Source organism: Eimeria tenella, genomic scaffold (genome assembly GCF_000499545.2).
Source record: "Eimeria tenella Houghton genomic scaffold, Eth_scaff3, whole genome shotgun sequence".
NCBI lineage: Eukaryota > Apicomplexa > Conoidasida > Eucoccidiorida > Eimeriidae > Eimeria > Eimeria tenella.
The window spans coordinates 755,360-772,052 of NW_013542870.1; the positions used below are offsets into that span (position 1 = coordinate 755,360).

General features: G+C 50.8%; 4 protein-coding genes across 4 annotated transcripts; 3 read left to right on the plus strand and 1 right to left on the minus strand.

The window, feature by feature from the left end:
* Window positions 1-332: 332 nt before the first annotated feature.
* Window positions 333-3,143, plus strand: ETH_00019855 (actin-like family protein ARP4a, putative; the record flags this gene model as incomplete). The annotated part of the gene is made up of 4 exons (XM_013375830.1): window positions 333-1,219; window positions 2,064-2,349; window positions 2,566-2,737; window positions 2,923-3,143. The coding sequence occupies 4 exons, from the start codon at window positions 333-335 to the stop codon at window positions 3,141-3,143; spliced, it is 1,566 nt and encodes a 521-aa protein (XP_013231284.1).
* A 2,626-nt stretch (window positions 3,144-5,769) lies between these two features.
* On the plus strand, window positions 5,770-9,103 carry ETH_00019860 (GE19232, related; the record flags this gene model as incomplete). Its single annotated transcript, XM_013375831.1, has 8 exons — window positions 5,770-5,920; window positions 6,219-6,299; window positions 6,510-6,655; window positions 7,024-7,368; window positions 7,746-7,926; window positions 8,011-8,324; window positions 8,512-8,803; window positions 8,934-9,103. 8 exons carry the CDS (start codon window positions 5,770-5,772, stop codon window positions 9,101-9,103), a joined length of 1,680 nt encoding a protein of 559 aa, XP_013231285.1.
* Window positions 9,104-9,653: 550 nt separating this feature from the next.
* Window positions 9,654-11,468, minus strand: ETH_00019865 (zinc finger (C3HC4 RING finger) protein, putative; the record flags this gene model as incomplete). Its single annotated transcript, XM_013375832.1, has 2 exons — window positions 9,654-10,912; window positions 11,033-11,468. 2 exons carry the CDS (start codon window positions 11,466-11,468, stop codon window positions 9,654-9,656), a joined length of 1,695 nt encoding a protein of 564 aa, XP_013231286.1.
* A 997-nt stretch (window positions 11,469-12,465) lies between these two features.
* ETH_00019870 (uncharacterized protein) lies at window positions 12,466-14,711 on the plus strand (the record flags this gene model as incomplete). Its single annotated transcript, XM_013375833.1, has 3 exons — window positions 12,466-13,510; window positions 13,789-13,889; window positions 14,178-14,711. 3 exons carry the CDS (start codon window positions 12,466-12,468, stop codon window positions 14,709-14,711), a joined length of 1,680 nt encoding a protein of 559 aa, XP_013231287.1.
* Between the last annotated feature and the right edge of the window lie 1,982 nt (window positions 14,712-16,693).

A 16,693-nucleotide genomic window follows, 5' to 3' on the forward strand; every position in this document is an offset into this window, starting at 1 on the left:
CTCCTTGCATCTGTGACTACCGAGGATCCCTTGAACACTTCGTCCACTGGAGCGCGTAAATGGGAACAGAGGCACCTGCTAACTCAGGCCCAAACACTCGGACTCGGCCACCTATAGAGCCGGTGCACAAGCAAGAAAAAAGAAATTAAGGCTCACAACAACACCCAGAAAGACTCTAGTTTCGCCTCCGACGTTGGTTGCACCCTCATGTACCCCTCTACTGTTCCACGCTACCACTTGAAAATTTTCCCGTGTGGAACAGTCCCTCTTCCGTCTTAACGTGTCTTGGGTTTTCGTCTGAAGGAGGGGACGCCGTAGCAGATTTTTGGAAAATGGAATTGATCAGTTCAAGCCTCGTGATTGACATTGGGGCGTCAACCACGCGCGTGGGCTACGCAGGTGAAGGAAGCCCGTCACAACTGCTGAACTCATGCATAGGAGTTCGTCAGCTGCGCGTCCCTCAGGAGGGTTCATCAGCCGAAAATTACGGCCAGAGTGACACAACGCGCGAGATTATCTTCCCGCTGAACTTCTCCCAGCGCCGCGATTGTGTGGAGGTGGTGCCTGCGCTCTTTCCGAGCTGGCGCGGGGCTATTGGAAAGCGGAAGATTGACTTTAATCCCGTGTACACCCTGCACGAAGAAGCATTCGAGAATCTTGTAGCTATCAGTTGCACAGGAGCACGCGCGGCCCCCTTCGGTCGCAGAGGGGACGAAGTTTATCTCAACTGTGTAGACCCCAATGGTTCAACACGCTCCCCTGAGAGTACTTTGCGTTTGACGGAGCTATGCGGGATCGGGGCAGACTTGCGGGAGCAGCCGCTGCTCCTTTCTGAGCCGAACATACACAGCAGGGAGGTCAGGGAAAAGATGGCAGAAATACTTTTTGAAAGCTTACAAGTAGGATCTTTGTACACGGCGAAACGCGCACTTTTGGCATGTGTTGCATTGGGGAGAAGCAGCGCGCTGGTCATCGACATGGGGGCTTCTGGGCTATCAATCGCTCCCGTTTCAGACTCTTTCGTACTAGATCAACATGTTACGGAGTGGCCAGTAGGCGGCGATGCAATGAGTCAGCTTCTCAGCGCAGTTCTCGTGGGGCACAATTTGCCCGTGCACCCTAGCTTTGCGCGATTTTCGGCACAGAGTAGAATGGTGAAGGTTTCACTAGACAAGCCTGGGGACTGGGATAACGTTCATCCTTCGTACGTGCACTGGAGGTGAGCGAATCAGCATGTAAGGGGCTTTACAAGGATTACAGTGCTGTTGCGGAGCTTGTTACTGGGGAGATTTTCTTTTGAAAATAAATATAAAGAAAGAAAGAAGGAAGATTTGTACTGGTTGATATTGCAAAATCATCAGAAGAGATGAGATTAGCGGTGATGTGCCTATTGAATTCGAAGGTATCTGGTCCTCCCCGAAATGTGTTTAGGCGCACTTTATTTTCAAAAATTATCATTAACTTCTGATTTAAATATTACTAATGTAATGAATTTTAATGTTTTAAAATATTTATCATTTTTTTTCAATTTATCTTTTAATTTTAGATCAAATAATTCACTATATTCGCATGTTAAAAATTTTCCTAATAGTAATAAATTAATATGAGCTAAAGAGACTGCTCTACTCCGTCTATGCTTATTTAAACAAAACTAATACGGCCAAGAAGGAACTAAGCCACACTGTTGTGGTCCGTAGCCACACGCTCTTCCGTAAAGCGTATATAGGTGGTTATAATATATTTTTATGTAAGAACTTAATATTTGTTCTTAATTTTAAAAAAATTATTAAACTAGAGTCTGTTAGGGGTGGAAAGAAGTTTTTAAGGGGTAGTGAAATGCAAAGATGTGGTGAGACTCCGGTTGCTGTATGATCCACTCTGTGACTTGTCTACTCATCGCCCTTGTAGCACATTTACTGGTTGGTCACGACGCGTGCGAAACACTGGAAGTGGGAGCGCCGGGGTTTTCAGGGAAATGCTGCATTTTTTTGTTTCATTGCTGAACTACAGTACTTCTGACGCTGACGTGGTTCGTTAAGTCGTCCTGTTTGTTTCCTGTGCAGCCGCATGCAGACTCTTTCGTTCCTAAAGGAAGGCTTGTGCCGCGTAGCGGATGACCCAAGGGATGTGGCCCTAGCTCAAAAGCCTATTGCACTCCCAAGCCCTCAACAACAAGCCAAAAGACGTGGAGTTGCAACAGCAGAGGCTTCCGGTTCGTCTCAGCTTATATTCCCGTGCTCAACACCGGCCTCTGCCGCTGCGCTGCTCTCCGGTAGTAGCGGAGTCGAAGGAGGGGTCATGGAGCTGCCTGATGGCACACGCCTTGAGGCGGAACAACTTGCAACGAAGGCAAGATATTATCGTACTTCAACTGATATCACCTGCCTGCGGCACACGACTCTCAACTTAAAGTATCCTTTTGGATCAAGGCATTGTCCAGCCCACTTTCTTTTGTTGGGAACGATAAGCTACGGATCGTTGTAGTCAGTTTGTAGACAGCCTTTTTGTGGCTTCATGCTGTCTTTTGTAGTAGCCAGAACTCTGCTGAGCTGTGCAACGTTGCAGCTCCCCGAGATACTGTTCTGCCCTGCACTTGTATCGTCGGTTCCTGGCGGCGGCGGTGGCTTTCCAGGACTGCCTGATGCAGTGCGACAAGTGGCAGAGGCGGTTGAGACTGATGGTAATCGCGACATCCTTAGCGCTCTAATTCTCACAGGTGGCTGCTCTTGCATACCTGGTAAGTAGCCGCTCATATCTGCATGTGAAAACTGATTTCCTCTTTTTTTTGCCTTTGGGTGGAAAGCACTGTGGGCACTCCGGACGCGTTCTACGTCGCATCAACGTGTCACATGCTGTTGTCTCACAGGTGTAAAAACAGGACACGTCAAAATGGTGTTTCAGTGTGCGCCTGTGTGCATGTAGGAATGGTTGAAAGGGTCAACCGCGAGCTGGTAGAAGATCCAGCAATATGTGGGGGACAGAAAGTCCGCCTACTGGCGGTTCCTGGGTCGTCAGAGCGCCGGTATTCAACTTGGGTCGGCGGGTCGATTCTTTCGAGTCTCAGCTCCTTTCAGGCTGCGTGGTGTAGTCGTGAAGAATACGAAGAACATGGCCCCGCCGTTGTCCAGAGAAAGTGCTACTGATGCGTATGCGGTGGATGTAAATCCCCCATGGACTCTACAGCTGTTGCAGCTTTATGCAAGTTTGAGGGCTGTTGTTTTGGCATTTCACACACAGCGATGGCTCTTGCGGTATGCGCCGCGGGGATTCAAGGACTCTGAGTCGTGCTTTAGTGGCAGATGTTCCGCAGCTGCGCAAATGGTGAGGGGCGTGTTAACTTTTCGAGGCGCAGGACGTCTTGGATTCGCGAAATGCTAGCTGTGGAATTTTGCAGGTTTCCTGGGACTACAGTGCAGATGGCCGGCCTTGATAGCATTGCGCACAGAGGGTGTCGGAGTAAGACTGGGATCTGTTGGCGCTTATTTCTAAGCAAAAGTGATGCGCACCTGTAGTGAACAGCAACAGGGCGCACTACAGCCTTTCATTCCTCTCGCTGTGGTGGCTGTTAAGCGCCAACTCTGACACTTGCAGAGAAGCAGGTGCTGGGCAGCGAACTTCAGATTGCTTCGATTGATTTCTCTGCACAGTGGTTCGGCAGGGCCCCTTGTTATCTCACTACGCTGCATTGTACTCTTGCGCACACCGTGACATGTTTGCAGCTGCAACAGAAGGCCTGCAGAGGTGGGGCCTAGGCTGGATTTGCCTCGACTGAAATGTGCCTTTCACCACTGCAGAATGCATATTCTTACGAAGCAATAGCTTATAAGTTTAGGCATGTGGAACGGCCAGGAATTTAGTTGGGCTGCGATATCGACAAAGCGCATGCAGCTGAGAATCCAGCGCGCAGCTTACAGTATTGGAGAGGCGCACTGTTGCGGAGTCGGTGTTTCTCACTGTTATTACTTATATTTAAGACGATTCGTTCTGAGGTGGCCCATTCTTCATTTGCGACATGGCTCAGTTCTGTTCTATTCTGACTACGCCGTGCAAGAGTGCTCGTGGGAGGCCTTGCATTGTACAAGCAGGTAGTCCATTGCAGTTCGCATCTCTGTCCATTTCCTCTCCTATTCTAGAGACTGTGCACGTTGGCATAGCAACTGCCCCCACGATGCAAAGGTAACAGCGCTCTGCGACAGGTCATCTATCGGGTTGGGCACCAGATAACGCCTATAGCAGCCACCTGCATAAGGCATTTAGTAGTAAACAGCGTCCAGTTCTCTGTGGAATCAATGTACTTTCCACGCATATCAAGGGCATAAACGCTCAATGCCGCATACTGGAAGTGCGCTACTTGCTGTATCTGTTCTTTCAGTGGAACGGTACCAACGTAGGCTACTATGGCAGCGTCAGTAGCTAGACACGAGAGACAAGCTTTGCTCGCACTCTTTGTATAAACTTGTCGTAGCCATACGTAACGTGTTCGTTACTGGCATTGCACGAATCGCACCATATTTACCGGTGAGCTCGATGAGTTGTCCTTACCGCGGTTTACTCTTCTTTTGCTTACCGCGGTTTACTCTTCTTCGACCCTGCGACTCAACATGCAGTAGTGGCAGGTCCACATGGACGAAAGTATAATACTAACAGTTTTATTTTTCGGTGGCCGTTCTCATCGGCTCCCAAGCGTAGGCCTCAACGTGTTCCCCTCAAATAATCGTTCCCGTTTTTTCGGCACAGCAGCCTCCAGTATGACAGCAGCCTCGCATTCTTTCACGGGCTGTGAATACTTTCACTCCCTACTCGTTAAACGTCTATTTCTAACTGCTTACTGTTGTTACTTACGAAAAAGAAGACCATGATGGTCCCTGGCGACATGCTTGGTGCCTCCCAGGGAAAGCTGCCATTTGACCCGTCGACAACGTGTAGTAATTCCTCAAATAAAGCTACAAGCTTCAAAAAAGAGAGTTGACTCCGGAGTTCTCTCTTTGAAGCCACGTGGGAATACTTTCCCTGAGGCCAGACACATGTCCTCGCGCCGTCCCAACACATGAAGTCCTTTTCCTCGGGTACTATGCGGTGGCTCGAATCAACTAGCTATTAGCGAGGTTATTTTCGCTTAAGTAAAGTTTTTGCAGTCAAGGTTTCGTCTCCGCATCACACCTGATGTGAGCTGACTGCGGTGCTCACCGGCACGCTTACCCGTCACGCGCTTGACATGCGTTCGACGGTACTCTAGATTATTTATGCTGGCGATCTTAAATATACTCATTGCAGGAACTCCACAGTGTACCATAGTATGGTTACTTTCAGTGGTTCACCCGCGTAACTGATGGAGCGAAGACCGTTTGACGGCGCAAAGTTGCGTACTACACTCAATGGGCCCGTCGCCGCTGCTGAGATACGAAGAACTTCCTACAGAAGAAACTTCATAGAACGGATAAATCCTGATATTGCAGCTGTGCCGATGTGCTAGCTGTGGGCGTGGCGTTCATACTACTGCACCGCCTGGGCTGCAACTAATTTACATGAGCTTCTGTGTTGCATTGCCTAGCCTGCAACAGGCAGGCAAGAAGCGTATTGAGCCCCGCCGCTTCCACTTATTAGCTGTACATCATCAAGATCAAACGGAGTGCGGAGGGAATTTAGTCAATCGCTTGCTGTTCGTACTGTGCTAGGAGGAGTTGTATGCAGGGACGTTGGGCCAGATGTTTACGTCTTCCTCTTGCGCGTAGAACGCATTCCATATATTTCTTATTGCAGTTCTCCAGGATGAATGACCAGCCTTCAGCTGATTCTTCAAGAAGCGCCGAACTGTTGCTGGGCGCTAATGGGACGGGTGGGAAGGAAGTTTATGAGTATACACCGGATCCCGGTTCTGTAGTATTACATGCAGGCTCGTCCAACGACGGTTTCGATAGAGGTAAGGAGTTTAGCTCCAGAATCACAAACTTTTTAGCCCACAACGACAGATGTCGTCTGGTTGACTGGATCAGCTCAACTTTCCCGCATAAACAGGGAAAGATCAAATGTCCGTGGTCTTTCTGTGCCGCTTTTGCAGTTATCTGCTTCCTGAGAAGAGTTACCGTCTCTCAGACCACTGCAAATTGTATCAAGATGCAGTTAGCGGCCAGTGGCAGAGCCTTACATCCACTTTCTTGATACAATTATCAGTGGTCCTGGAGACGGGAACTCTTCTTTCTAGCTCTCCTTGTTTGCAGACGCTTATAGGCTGACGCGAGGTGCCAAGGAAATTGACGACACGGAAGTTAGCCCAGCGACTGCATACGAATTTTTCAGAGGTAAACGGTGCCTTTATTGCTTATGACCATGAACTGCCGCCGAATCCATGAGCACATTTTGGCCAGCCACTGCGAGGCGACACAATATCATGCGATTGAACGTCAGGTGTACTGATCCATTACATGACACTTTCGTGAAACAAGAGGAACCGTCAGCAGAAGCGTACTGTATATTGACGGTAGGACATGCTTGCTTTTTTTCCGCTTCAGGAAAGACGTACAAGAGCACCATTTTTCGAAATGGTTTTGCAGCGCGTAGGGGTTGGGGGGCTTCGGACTCGGGCACTCTGGAAGTTAGAGGGCAGCGGACGCTGTGCTACGCCCTAAAGTGCGGCCGGATAAGCGAATCTGAATCTGTGAGTAATGAAAACATTTCCTTCCCCTTCTCTTGCTGCCGAGGCAGTCGCTGTGAAGCTGGGGTTCCTCAGCCCACTCACGTTCATTTCTTTGTTTTCTGGTAGAGGGAGGGCCGCAGCGTCCCTTTTAGGGTGTTGTAAAGGTTGAAGGCAGCGTTTCTTTTTCAGCTTGTGTTTCGTTTCCCGCAACCTGTAGAGGAATTTCTGTCGGGACGTCTCGGCCAGAACTGCAGTTGTACGCAGATACTGTATGCACACAAGGGGACAGTGCATTAGTTCTTGTGTAACGGTTTGAGGATAATTGCTGTCGAGCGTAATGGCAATCATGCGCTTTTTCATGTGTCGGGTTTGAATTATGACTTGTCCAGATGTCTTCTTCTGTATCCGAATTTCCGGATGGGTCTTCCTTCGAAACTCCAATAGGGAGGCTTAAGCGGCTACAGGGTGAGGTGGAGGATATGCTGGATTTTGTGTCGTCTTTTCTTGTCGAGGAGAGGGTGCCGATCTCCGAACAGTCAGAAGCAGAATCTGCATCTAGCCAGAGGGTGCCGACTCCAGGAGAGCCGAAAGACGAATCAGAACACTCAAAACATTTGGGAACGCTGCAAGTGCATTACCAGGCACGTCGCCTCCCACCCGCCGCGCAGGAGGCGCTCTTTTTTGGACGTGATCCTCTAGCGCTCATTGAAGAGCTAAAGAAGCTACGCATGCAGGTATGCCCCTCCAAGATCGGACGTGTCAGGGAGCCTGAAGTCTTCCACTCCTCAGGAGTAACCAGTTACCCCTATTTGGGTCTTCCTCTTAATCATTGATGGCTTTGTCCGCAATACGAATAGCATCTATTGGCCCCATTCTGTGCTCTGGGCCCGCATCCACTATTTTCACTCTCCCACGGGCCTGCCGTCAGTTCATGTTATACATAGCGATGCACCACAGTGAACCTAAAAAACTCGTTCTTGGTAGCCGTACCTTGTCTTTCAAACGCTGTTGCCCCAAAAGTATTGCTTCACATCTCTTTTTTTTTCCTCCAAATAAGTGTACAACTTAGCCCTAGTTTCCATGTTTTGGTTGTTCACTGATGCACCCTAAGGTATCGAGCATTCTCAGCGACAAAAGGACGGAGGCGCTAGTGTCGCACATTGAGCCTGTAAGCGGCATGCGTTCTGGAGTAGCGCTTTTGCAGCAGCATCTTTCCGCTGCTTCAGCTCACCTGCAACAGACGCTGGACAACGAGGCAAAAGGGACATCAACTCTCCCCAGTAGCATCCCACGTAAGTCACACACAACACTCGTTGACGACTGAGCCAATCTAGTTTACTTTTCACAGCTAGAGCTGGAAGACTTCTGTGCAGCAGAGGATGTCACGGCTGCAGCGGCTGCGGTGACGGACTCACACAAGGAAGCATCTGGCAGCGGCGCTGACGACGGAGCGAAGGGATCCCTCACCACCGCTTACGAAGTGTACTGCGTGCCGTCATTGTCTCCCATGATGGAGCAGAGCCGCATTACGACCCTAGAAAGACGCCTGGCTCTTGTAGAGAACAAGATTGGCCTCCATAAGATGAGTCTGCTTCCGCATGCGGATCTGTTTGAAGCGGTTAATGAAATGCAGCAGCGCATCAAGCTGCTGGACAACCAGAAGATTGAGAGCCTACAGAAACGAGTCCAGGTGTGGAGAAATGGAATCACAGAACCAGGAAGCCCACAACCGCAGTTGCAGGGAGATCCAAGGGCGTGCCGGGGACGGTGGAGATAGAGTGGAATTTCAGTTATGTGAAGTAGCCAGAGTGGAAAACACCAAAAATTGCAGTTTTTAGGAAACACCGTATAAAGTTTTGTGGCGGGACTGCGTTCAGGGATTGTTGCTAGAGTTGCACGCGCTGCAACAGAGACGCCACGAACTGGACATGGCTGCGGAGGGTGTCTCGGCGGTCACCACCAGCGCAGCTTTACCAGCCGGGGAGGAGCCTGTAAAGGGGCTTCCTGGGAGCCATTCACCTTCCAGCGACTGGCAGCGAGTTGAAGAACTGTACGACATATGCGAAAGGTTTAAGGCTCCGGCAGCAGTGCTTCCGTCGGTGCTACAAAGGCTGAAGTTGCTCAAGGGGATTCATCAAGAAGCAGGTGGCGTCGCTGTTCGTCTCTCCGGTAACTTTGCACTTATCCTCTGCACCTCCTCCGTGCTTTCTACCAGAGACAAACGATGGAGTACATTCCACAAAAACGTGGCGTTGCCGTACAACCAATAGCTGGTCTGGCGTGCGTTCGTCTTGTGCAGTGTTGGAGAAGCAGCAGGAGGAACTGCAAACCTGGGTGAGAAAAGCAGACGAGGCGGTTAACCAGCTGCAGAAAACAGTCTTAGAGAGCATAAGCTGGGCTCAGAGGACAGTGGCGCAGATGCAGCAGCGACTTGCTGCTGCGGAGTCGTCAACAACAGAAACCGTTTGAGACGAGCCGGATCCAGCCCACGCATTAATTGCACGTGGCAAGTTTCCAAGCAATGTGCTGGTGGGCCTACTTTGAAAGACTTGTTCATCAATGGAACTGAAGCTTCAGTGTACTGGGCTGCTGGACGTTGCCATCTTTACTAGCCACTAACTGGGTGCTGTATACATTCGCCCATGTGATATGCTGACACAGTGATATGCTGATTCAGCGCATTTACACAGGGGTTGAAACGTGTCATAGACACATATAGCCATCTTTTAGCTAGCAGAGAGGCAAGTAAACAGGCTTTCACAGGAGCGCAAGGTTGGTTTGGGTATGAGCACACGTGAACCAAAGGGCATATGGCTGCCCGCTGACGGCGGTGCACACCCAGTGGTCTTCGTCGCAGCGTAGCGTAGGGAGAATGCTCCCATCTTGAGAACTTGAGGTGGGCCATGCAGACAGTGTGGCCACTGTAAACCCAAAATCCGGGAAAACAGGCTCGCAGTGGCAGGCTGTTCGAGCTGTTAGTACACGGTGACCATCAGGCAGCAACTGTACGTTTCATGACTTACGAAATGGCTGACGCGACGGCTGAAGGCGGACCTCTGGCCTCACTGGTTCCCCTTCCCACAAATGAATCTTCTTGCGGTGTTGTACAGCCTCGCTTGACCGCATTCACGTGGTAGGCGATGACTCTAGCTTCTGTTTGGGCGGAATACCTGTACTGCAGCAGTAGGCACTTGCCTGCGCAGTTAAGACGTCTGGCCTTGCGCACAAAATCTATTGAGTGACTCCTTCCAAGCACGCGCCCCTCTAAGGTCAGCTCTAGGGCCACCTCTAGGTCCAATGGGTCTTCAGGGGACCCTGCTACGTCACTAACGCCTTCTTTGTACGCATTTCCAAGCACCGGGACACGGTCTCTATTCGTTAGAATTCCCGTAGGACCCTTTGTGAACAGTAGAGGCTGCAGCTGCAATGCAAGATACCTCAGAACAAGCTGGATCGACATCCGGCTCGGCACGCGTAAGTAAGGGCGATTAATGAGCGGCAGTTTCAGTGGAAGCGGCAGGCCATGAGCCTCCTGACGGCGGCTTTCGCCCATTAGTGCACCTTCCCCTGAGCACGACTGTGCTGCTTGGTGCTGCACGCGAGCTTCCATCAATTGGCCCTGATAAGTGTCTGGTAAAAGCGCAATGGCTGTTGTCTGCTGGTCGTCAAAGAATGTAGGCGAGCCTAACAGCTGGTCTACAAATTCGTCTAGCGACTGCTGCTGCTGCAGTTTTTGCTGTTCACCTCTCCTGCTGTTGCTGCGCAATCCCTCTCGCTCCTTCTGCACTACACCGCGCTGGTCCTTCTGAATTAAGCCTCGTGGCGCGTCGATATTTTTTTGCTGTTGCTGATGGTGCAACGCTTGCTGATGCTCGTGTTTCGATTCTAGTGACATTGAGGGTTTGAGGTGCAGGTAGCCCAGTGCCTCTTCTGCTGCAGCTCTAGCTTCGAGACGAGCTCTCCTATGTGACACGGCCTCTCGCCTGAATGGTCCCAGTGTGAGACAGCCTGTAAGGTATTCAGGAGGCAGCTGCTTATGTTGGTGCAGCTGCATATACCGCTGCAGCTCCTCCTCTTCCAGCCGCTCCTGATATGCAAAATGAGGAAAGAGCTTGTCGACAACGTTCTGCATTGTGCGATCAAACAGAACTGCCGCGTTTGCTGCTGGCGCTGACGCTGTGGCGCCGCTGCTATTACTGCCGCCTACCACGCCCCCAGCACCGGCAACGCAGGCTGCTGTGACGCGAGGCATGTAGTGCCTGCAGTCTTTGCCTGCCCCTAAACAAAAAACATACAGCAACAAAGTACCGAAGACGTCAAGCCCGGCCCCAACACTACACCATGTAAGCAGTGCACCTCCGAAGTGAACAGGCAAATGGTGTTTCCGTGTGGCCTCACCATCTCTGTGCGGAGTCAAAAGCTGCATATTTCTTTCGCAGTAAGGGCAGCAGACCTCCTCTGTCTCTCCCCCGTCTACGTAGTCATACAGACACCAACGACAAAAGGTATGTAAGCATTCCTTGATGGTGACAGCGTCTCTGAAGTAGCCGCTGCAGAGAGAACAGCGAAATATCTTCTCTATTGCCTTCAAGGGAAAAGAAACATCAAGCCCTTCATCCCCTTCAAACGTTATACATTGCTCGCTGTCGCTGTCTTCCTCCGACTCGACGGCTGGAAGCGTAGGAGTTCTCTGAGCGCTCACAGCCCTCGTCCGCTTGGGGCGACGGGAGGCATCAGCGGCGAAGGGCGTAGTCGTAGGCGTCTCCGGAAGAAGCGCAGGATTGGATGCTTCAGGAGCTCCGGAAGTTCGCGAGGGCCGCGGCGAGCGCTGCATCGGGTAGATCCCTTAGCGCACGATACGGAGAGCCTCACTTAGCGTTTATACCTCAAAGCCAGGGAAAGGCTTTCGCTTAAATCAGGGACCAGAAGTAATTTGTCCTTTGGCGCACTATTGGTAGCGCTGCAACGGGTCCTGGAAGTTAAGGCAAAAGGCCATTTAATATGCTGAAGAGAAGAAGTATGCTCCTAATGTACCAATATCCTACAAAGAAAACAATACGAACGAGTTCTGTTTCAAACGAGCCAAGAGGAAAAGGAGAGAGTTCACATAGGAGTTCATGCCACCAGCCACAGTATTCAGTAGACCTTGATTCATAATTGGTCCCACAACGCCCCACGAATTAGATTTCGAATAGTTCTTTTGAATTAGAAGGACGCAATACTGGCTTGCTACACTTTTCAGCCATCCACAATCTTTCGGGGCTGTGTCAGCATACCTTGAGGGCCCCCTCTCAGGGCCCCTGGTCCTTCTGTCTGTGACGACCCTTAAGATGAAACATTTGATCATATGAGCTATATAAAGACCTCTTCAACGAAGCTTCACATTGGAGACTTCCGCTGCCTTTTGTTCCATTGGAAGCTCCAAATGTTCTCGCCTGCCCTACTGACTTTCTTGGTGTGCCCAGACAAAATCTAAGAAAATGGTAGTGTTTTCTAGGTGTAGATCCACTTAAGTTGCAGAGTTTGTGCTTTCATGTGTTCGGATCTCAGGATTGGCTGAGCCCATCATCTTGCTCAGGCTCTTAAGGCACGGCATCGTCGAGAAAACCACTTTTGTGGCCATCGGCCTCCGATGTTGTTTTGGGCATCCTCTTCTCTGTTCACTTGATGTTATCTCTTCGTTGAAAGGCCATTCGGGCTCTCATCTCCGGCTCTCTGTGTGTGAAGCCTCCGCTTTAGGCCATTTCGGGACAGTTTCCCTTCGTCGTTGCTGTGCGCATGTCTTTCGACAACTACTGAGCCGCTAAAAGTTTCGTTGAACGAATTTAAATATGAATTCGACACCGCCGGTGAAGGGCCCGTCTCAACAGCAGCAGCAGCAGATGCTGCTGTTGCAGCAACGGCAACAATCAGCACAGCAGCAAATGAGTCAGCAGGTGCTGCAGCAAGCAATGACGCAGCAACAGCATACAGTGCTTTCACCTCAAGGTCAACACGTGCCATTACAACAGTCCGTGCTCCAACACCCCCAGCAACTGCTCGCTCAGCAGCAGCAGCAACCTCAGTTGCAGCAACAGCTGCAGCAACACATGCTGCAGCAGCAGCAGCAAGCACGTTTGGGCTCTCTACATGGAATTTCACCTCATTCCTTCCCACTTCCTTCACAGCCTATGCCGATGCAGCATCTACAGCAGCAGCAATATATACAGCGCCCACCTATACAGCAGCAACTAACGCAGCAGCCATCAATGCAGTTGCAGCAGCATCTGCAGCACCAGCAGCAGCTCCAATTACAGCCACAGCACACGCTTCCAAGCTCGCAGCGCCATTTCCTGCAAAAGCAGCACCAGCTCTATGGTGGGCAGCAACAGCTCAGTCACCACCAGCAACAAGGGTCACTGCAGCAGCCACCACAGCTGAGCCATCAGCAGTTGCAGTCGCAGCAATTGCAGCAGCAACAGTTGCAGCACCTGCATGGACAGAATCCGTTGCTGCAGCAACAACATGCGCAGCACACGGACACAGCTTCTCTGCCACACATGGGAACCCCTAAGAGTACCGGCATCAACAGCACCGCAGCTGGTCCCGGTCTGATGGGTGCTCAGCCTCTATCTCAACGTTCATTCCCCGGGCGGGTGAACCCCCATGGGATACCAAAGAACCCCCCCTCACCATCAACTATCATTCTTGCAGCGGCCCCTATGGAGGCAGTGCAGATTGCTGCGCGTCCTGGGAGTTCCTCGACTGTTGCCGACCTTGTCAGGGAGGTCATGGAAGCGGCAGAGACAGCAGACCAGGAGGCTGACTCGCACGGGGCAGCACGTGCGACAGACGAAGGCTTTTCCGTCCACGACCTTCTAGATTTCACTGAAGACGGTAGGGCAAAGATATAGTCAGAATGTTGTAAGTGTCTAGGGTCAGTCACACAGGGCTTAATGTGAGCGCTTGAGGGCTCGATGCGAGCTGTGTGGCATAGCGGCAGTGTTGGCATGGGGAGCGTAGAGGCTTTCACCGCAGCCTACTGGGCATGGCAGGAGGTGCACTTCTTTTTTCCGGTTGCAAAGTTTATGAGGCCCATGGCTCGCGTGGAGTCCTCCCTATTCTTGTGCATGCTGCCGGCCTGGCTGGCTGGCCCTTTGTCTTCATGTTTTCAGTTGCAGCCATAATGGAGGCATTTTTAAGTCCAGATATGGCAGTGGCGGCAGAGGCACTGGAGTTGACAGTTCAGCTAGCTCTGGACTTTGTCGATGACCTCGTAAGACTTGTAGTAATCAGTACCCACTGCGAGCGTTTTTAGTTTCACTGAGAGGTTTAGAAGTCTCTAGAGCAGTACATGCGCAGTCTTAGTGCCCTTGTACAAATATCTACTCAAGCATGTGGATTGTAGGCTCTTGCAGTTGAAGGATTTAGAGACTCGCACTTGTGGCTGTGGTACTGCAGCCCTACTGAGCCAGGAAGAAAGGGCGCGAGTTTTCAGACTTTCAGTGTGTGCTTGAACTATGCGTTTGGTGTATGATCCACCAAATTCTGGTTGCTTTGGCAGGTGGAAAAAGGTGTAGAACATCGACGACAGCAGCAAGAGGGGATGCGGCGGCCACGGGGATCCCGCCATTGTCAGCCTCAACTTTTAGCGGAAGACCTCCTAGCTGGCCTTCGATCTAATCCACGAAAGGCTCTAAGGTGCAAAGAGGCACTGGAAAATTACAGGCAATTGGAGGCATTGAAGCTTGCGTTCCCAGAGGATAGATATTTATCTGCACCAACCCAAGGACACGACGTGGTGCCTGTTTCTCCCCAAGGCGGCAACACCGCTTCGGGGCAGCAGCCTTCAGCGCCAAACCCGCCGCCTGTGCAGTCGACATCCCAGGATGCGGCGACGGTTGCTCCATCCCACGGGCATATCTCGCCACTCGATCCGTTAGCAGCGAGGCAGAGGTCAGTCGCATCGCCGCATACAGATGACTGTCAAAGCCTGACACCGCAATCAGCGCTACGAACGCAGCAGCATGATGCCGCATTCGGCAGCCGCCCGGCCGTCACTCCTTCATCCCCAAATATTTTGCCCCTAAGCACATGACACTTTTAAGGACAGGAAGGAGGCGCTTCGAGAAGGTGCAGAGGCTGTTGCCTGTTACAAACATCCACGCACCGTTGTTTTTGTTACTTAGCTCTTTTTTTAAGCTCCTCGGGAGTAAAGTCATGAACATTCTTCATGTAACAAAATGTTTGGCCGCAGCACTGCATTGGCAAACCTCAGGCGTCGTCGCCTATTTCATGAGGACACACGGTTCAGCGTAGCGGTGCATTTCACTTAGACTCGTTGTTCACCGGCAGCAACACCGCAGATTGTTGACGCTGCGCCGCATCAGCTGCGCCGTAAAAGCACGCTTTTCTGGCCATGCAAACTGCACTGGGGCATATGTAATGAAAGACTTCCCACTGCGGGACTGGGGACACATGGGAAAGTCGTTTTTCAAGCACTGTGGCCAGGGGTTGAAAGAGCTGATCAATACCGCGCAGAAGTGAGCATGCACAGACGCCCAGATATAGCTTCTCTTAGATCAAATGCAGCATCCACGAGTCCACGTGCCTGACACATCCTCGACCCAGTTTCAGTTAAACAACTTAACAGGCAACTTTACAAGCAACGGGCAGCTGAGATTGTATGTAGGAAGCAACGTGCACCGTAGATGCAGAGGCTTGCAGGGAAATCTCCGGGAGGTTCGACGCATTCTTCCGTATAAAACGTAGTTACTTTGTAGTCTATGAGCACATCATCCCCCAGCCGATTTAGCTCAGTCGGTAGAGCGCCAGCCTTTTAAGCTGGTGGTCGCGGGTTCGAGCCCCGTAGTCGGCTCTTCTCTGCGTTACGCTTTTGAATTTCGCTTCACTTGCTCCTAGGATCACGAAGGTACATGGTGACTTGGTTTTGCATGTATAACGGTGCACCGTCCTTGACTCTTGAACTCTAAAGAGCGATTGCAAGGAGACTCTTTCAACATCGCACGTTGCATTAGAACGCTTGGACGTCACTGCAACTTCGCAGGCAGATTCCTGAGTGAGTCAAAAAAACAGTTGGCTACAAGGGAAATTCTACAGCGTACTGCCAGAACGCTGAGTTTGTTTGCTTGCGCGATGGCGTATAATAGAGATCGGGCTTTCCGCCCGTTCGGCAGCTGCATTACTAAGCAGTGTAGGCGTCTCTGTGCTTGTTACGCAATGCGCAAGCAGGGCGTAATGCGGATTCACTATCGGAATTGAAAGAGCATGGATGCATTTCGGTTGCTGCTTGACAGTATTGCAAGAGTACGCAGTATTGCAAGAGCACACAGTTATCGTCTGCCTGTGATCAGCGGCAAAATGAGCAAGTATGAGATGGTTCCTCTTATGCACGCTGGTATACAGCGCACTAACTCCCAGCAAATACGCAGCCCAACCGGAATAATCAGTGTGACTGTGATTTCATTATTAGCAAGACAGTACACATTGCGAGCAGTCCTGTTCAGGTAGTTCTACTCAATTGCAGATAACTGACCTGAACATTTAATAAGGCATCAATGTGATCGCATGAAGTTTATTTTACCGTGCTTCTCAGCTATGTCTTTAGGTTACTGAAAGAATAATTGCCCGTGACAGAAGGGAGATCGATACAGCCGATTTAGCTCAGTCGGTAGAGCGCCAGCCTTTTAAGCTGGTGGTCGCGGGTTCGAGCCCCGTAGTCGGCTCTGTTCCCACTGCGCACTTGTTATTTTCGATAATGTTCATCACTGAAAAGACTCAATTAAGTATGCTGCTGAGAGCCTTTTACCTTGCAACGTAACAGAAAACCGGATCAGTTTATCTCTTCTTTCTTCTACAGGCACTTCTCGAAATCAGTTGCGGTGCGCTAGAGTGGTGTAACAGAAGCTCTAGAACAATTTTCTCGAACCGCCTCATCCTCATACTTAGGGACAAGGTGCGAATCTGGCAATCTTTCTCCGGTTACTAGATTCATAGGTTCTTCCTGGCACAGGATTTTTTGTGGACCTGAATCTTTCAAGGCGCAGCCAGTGCACACAG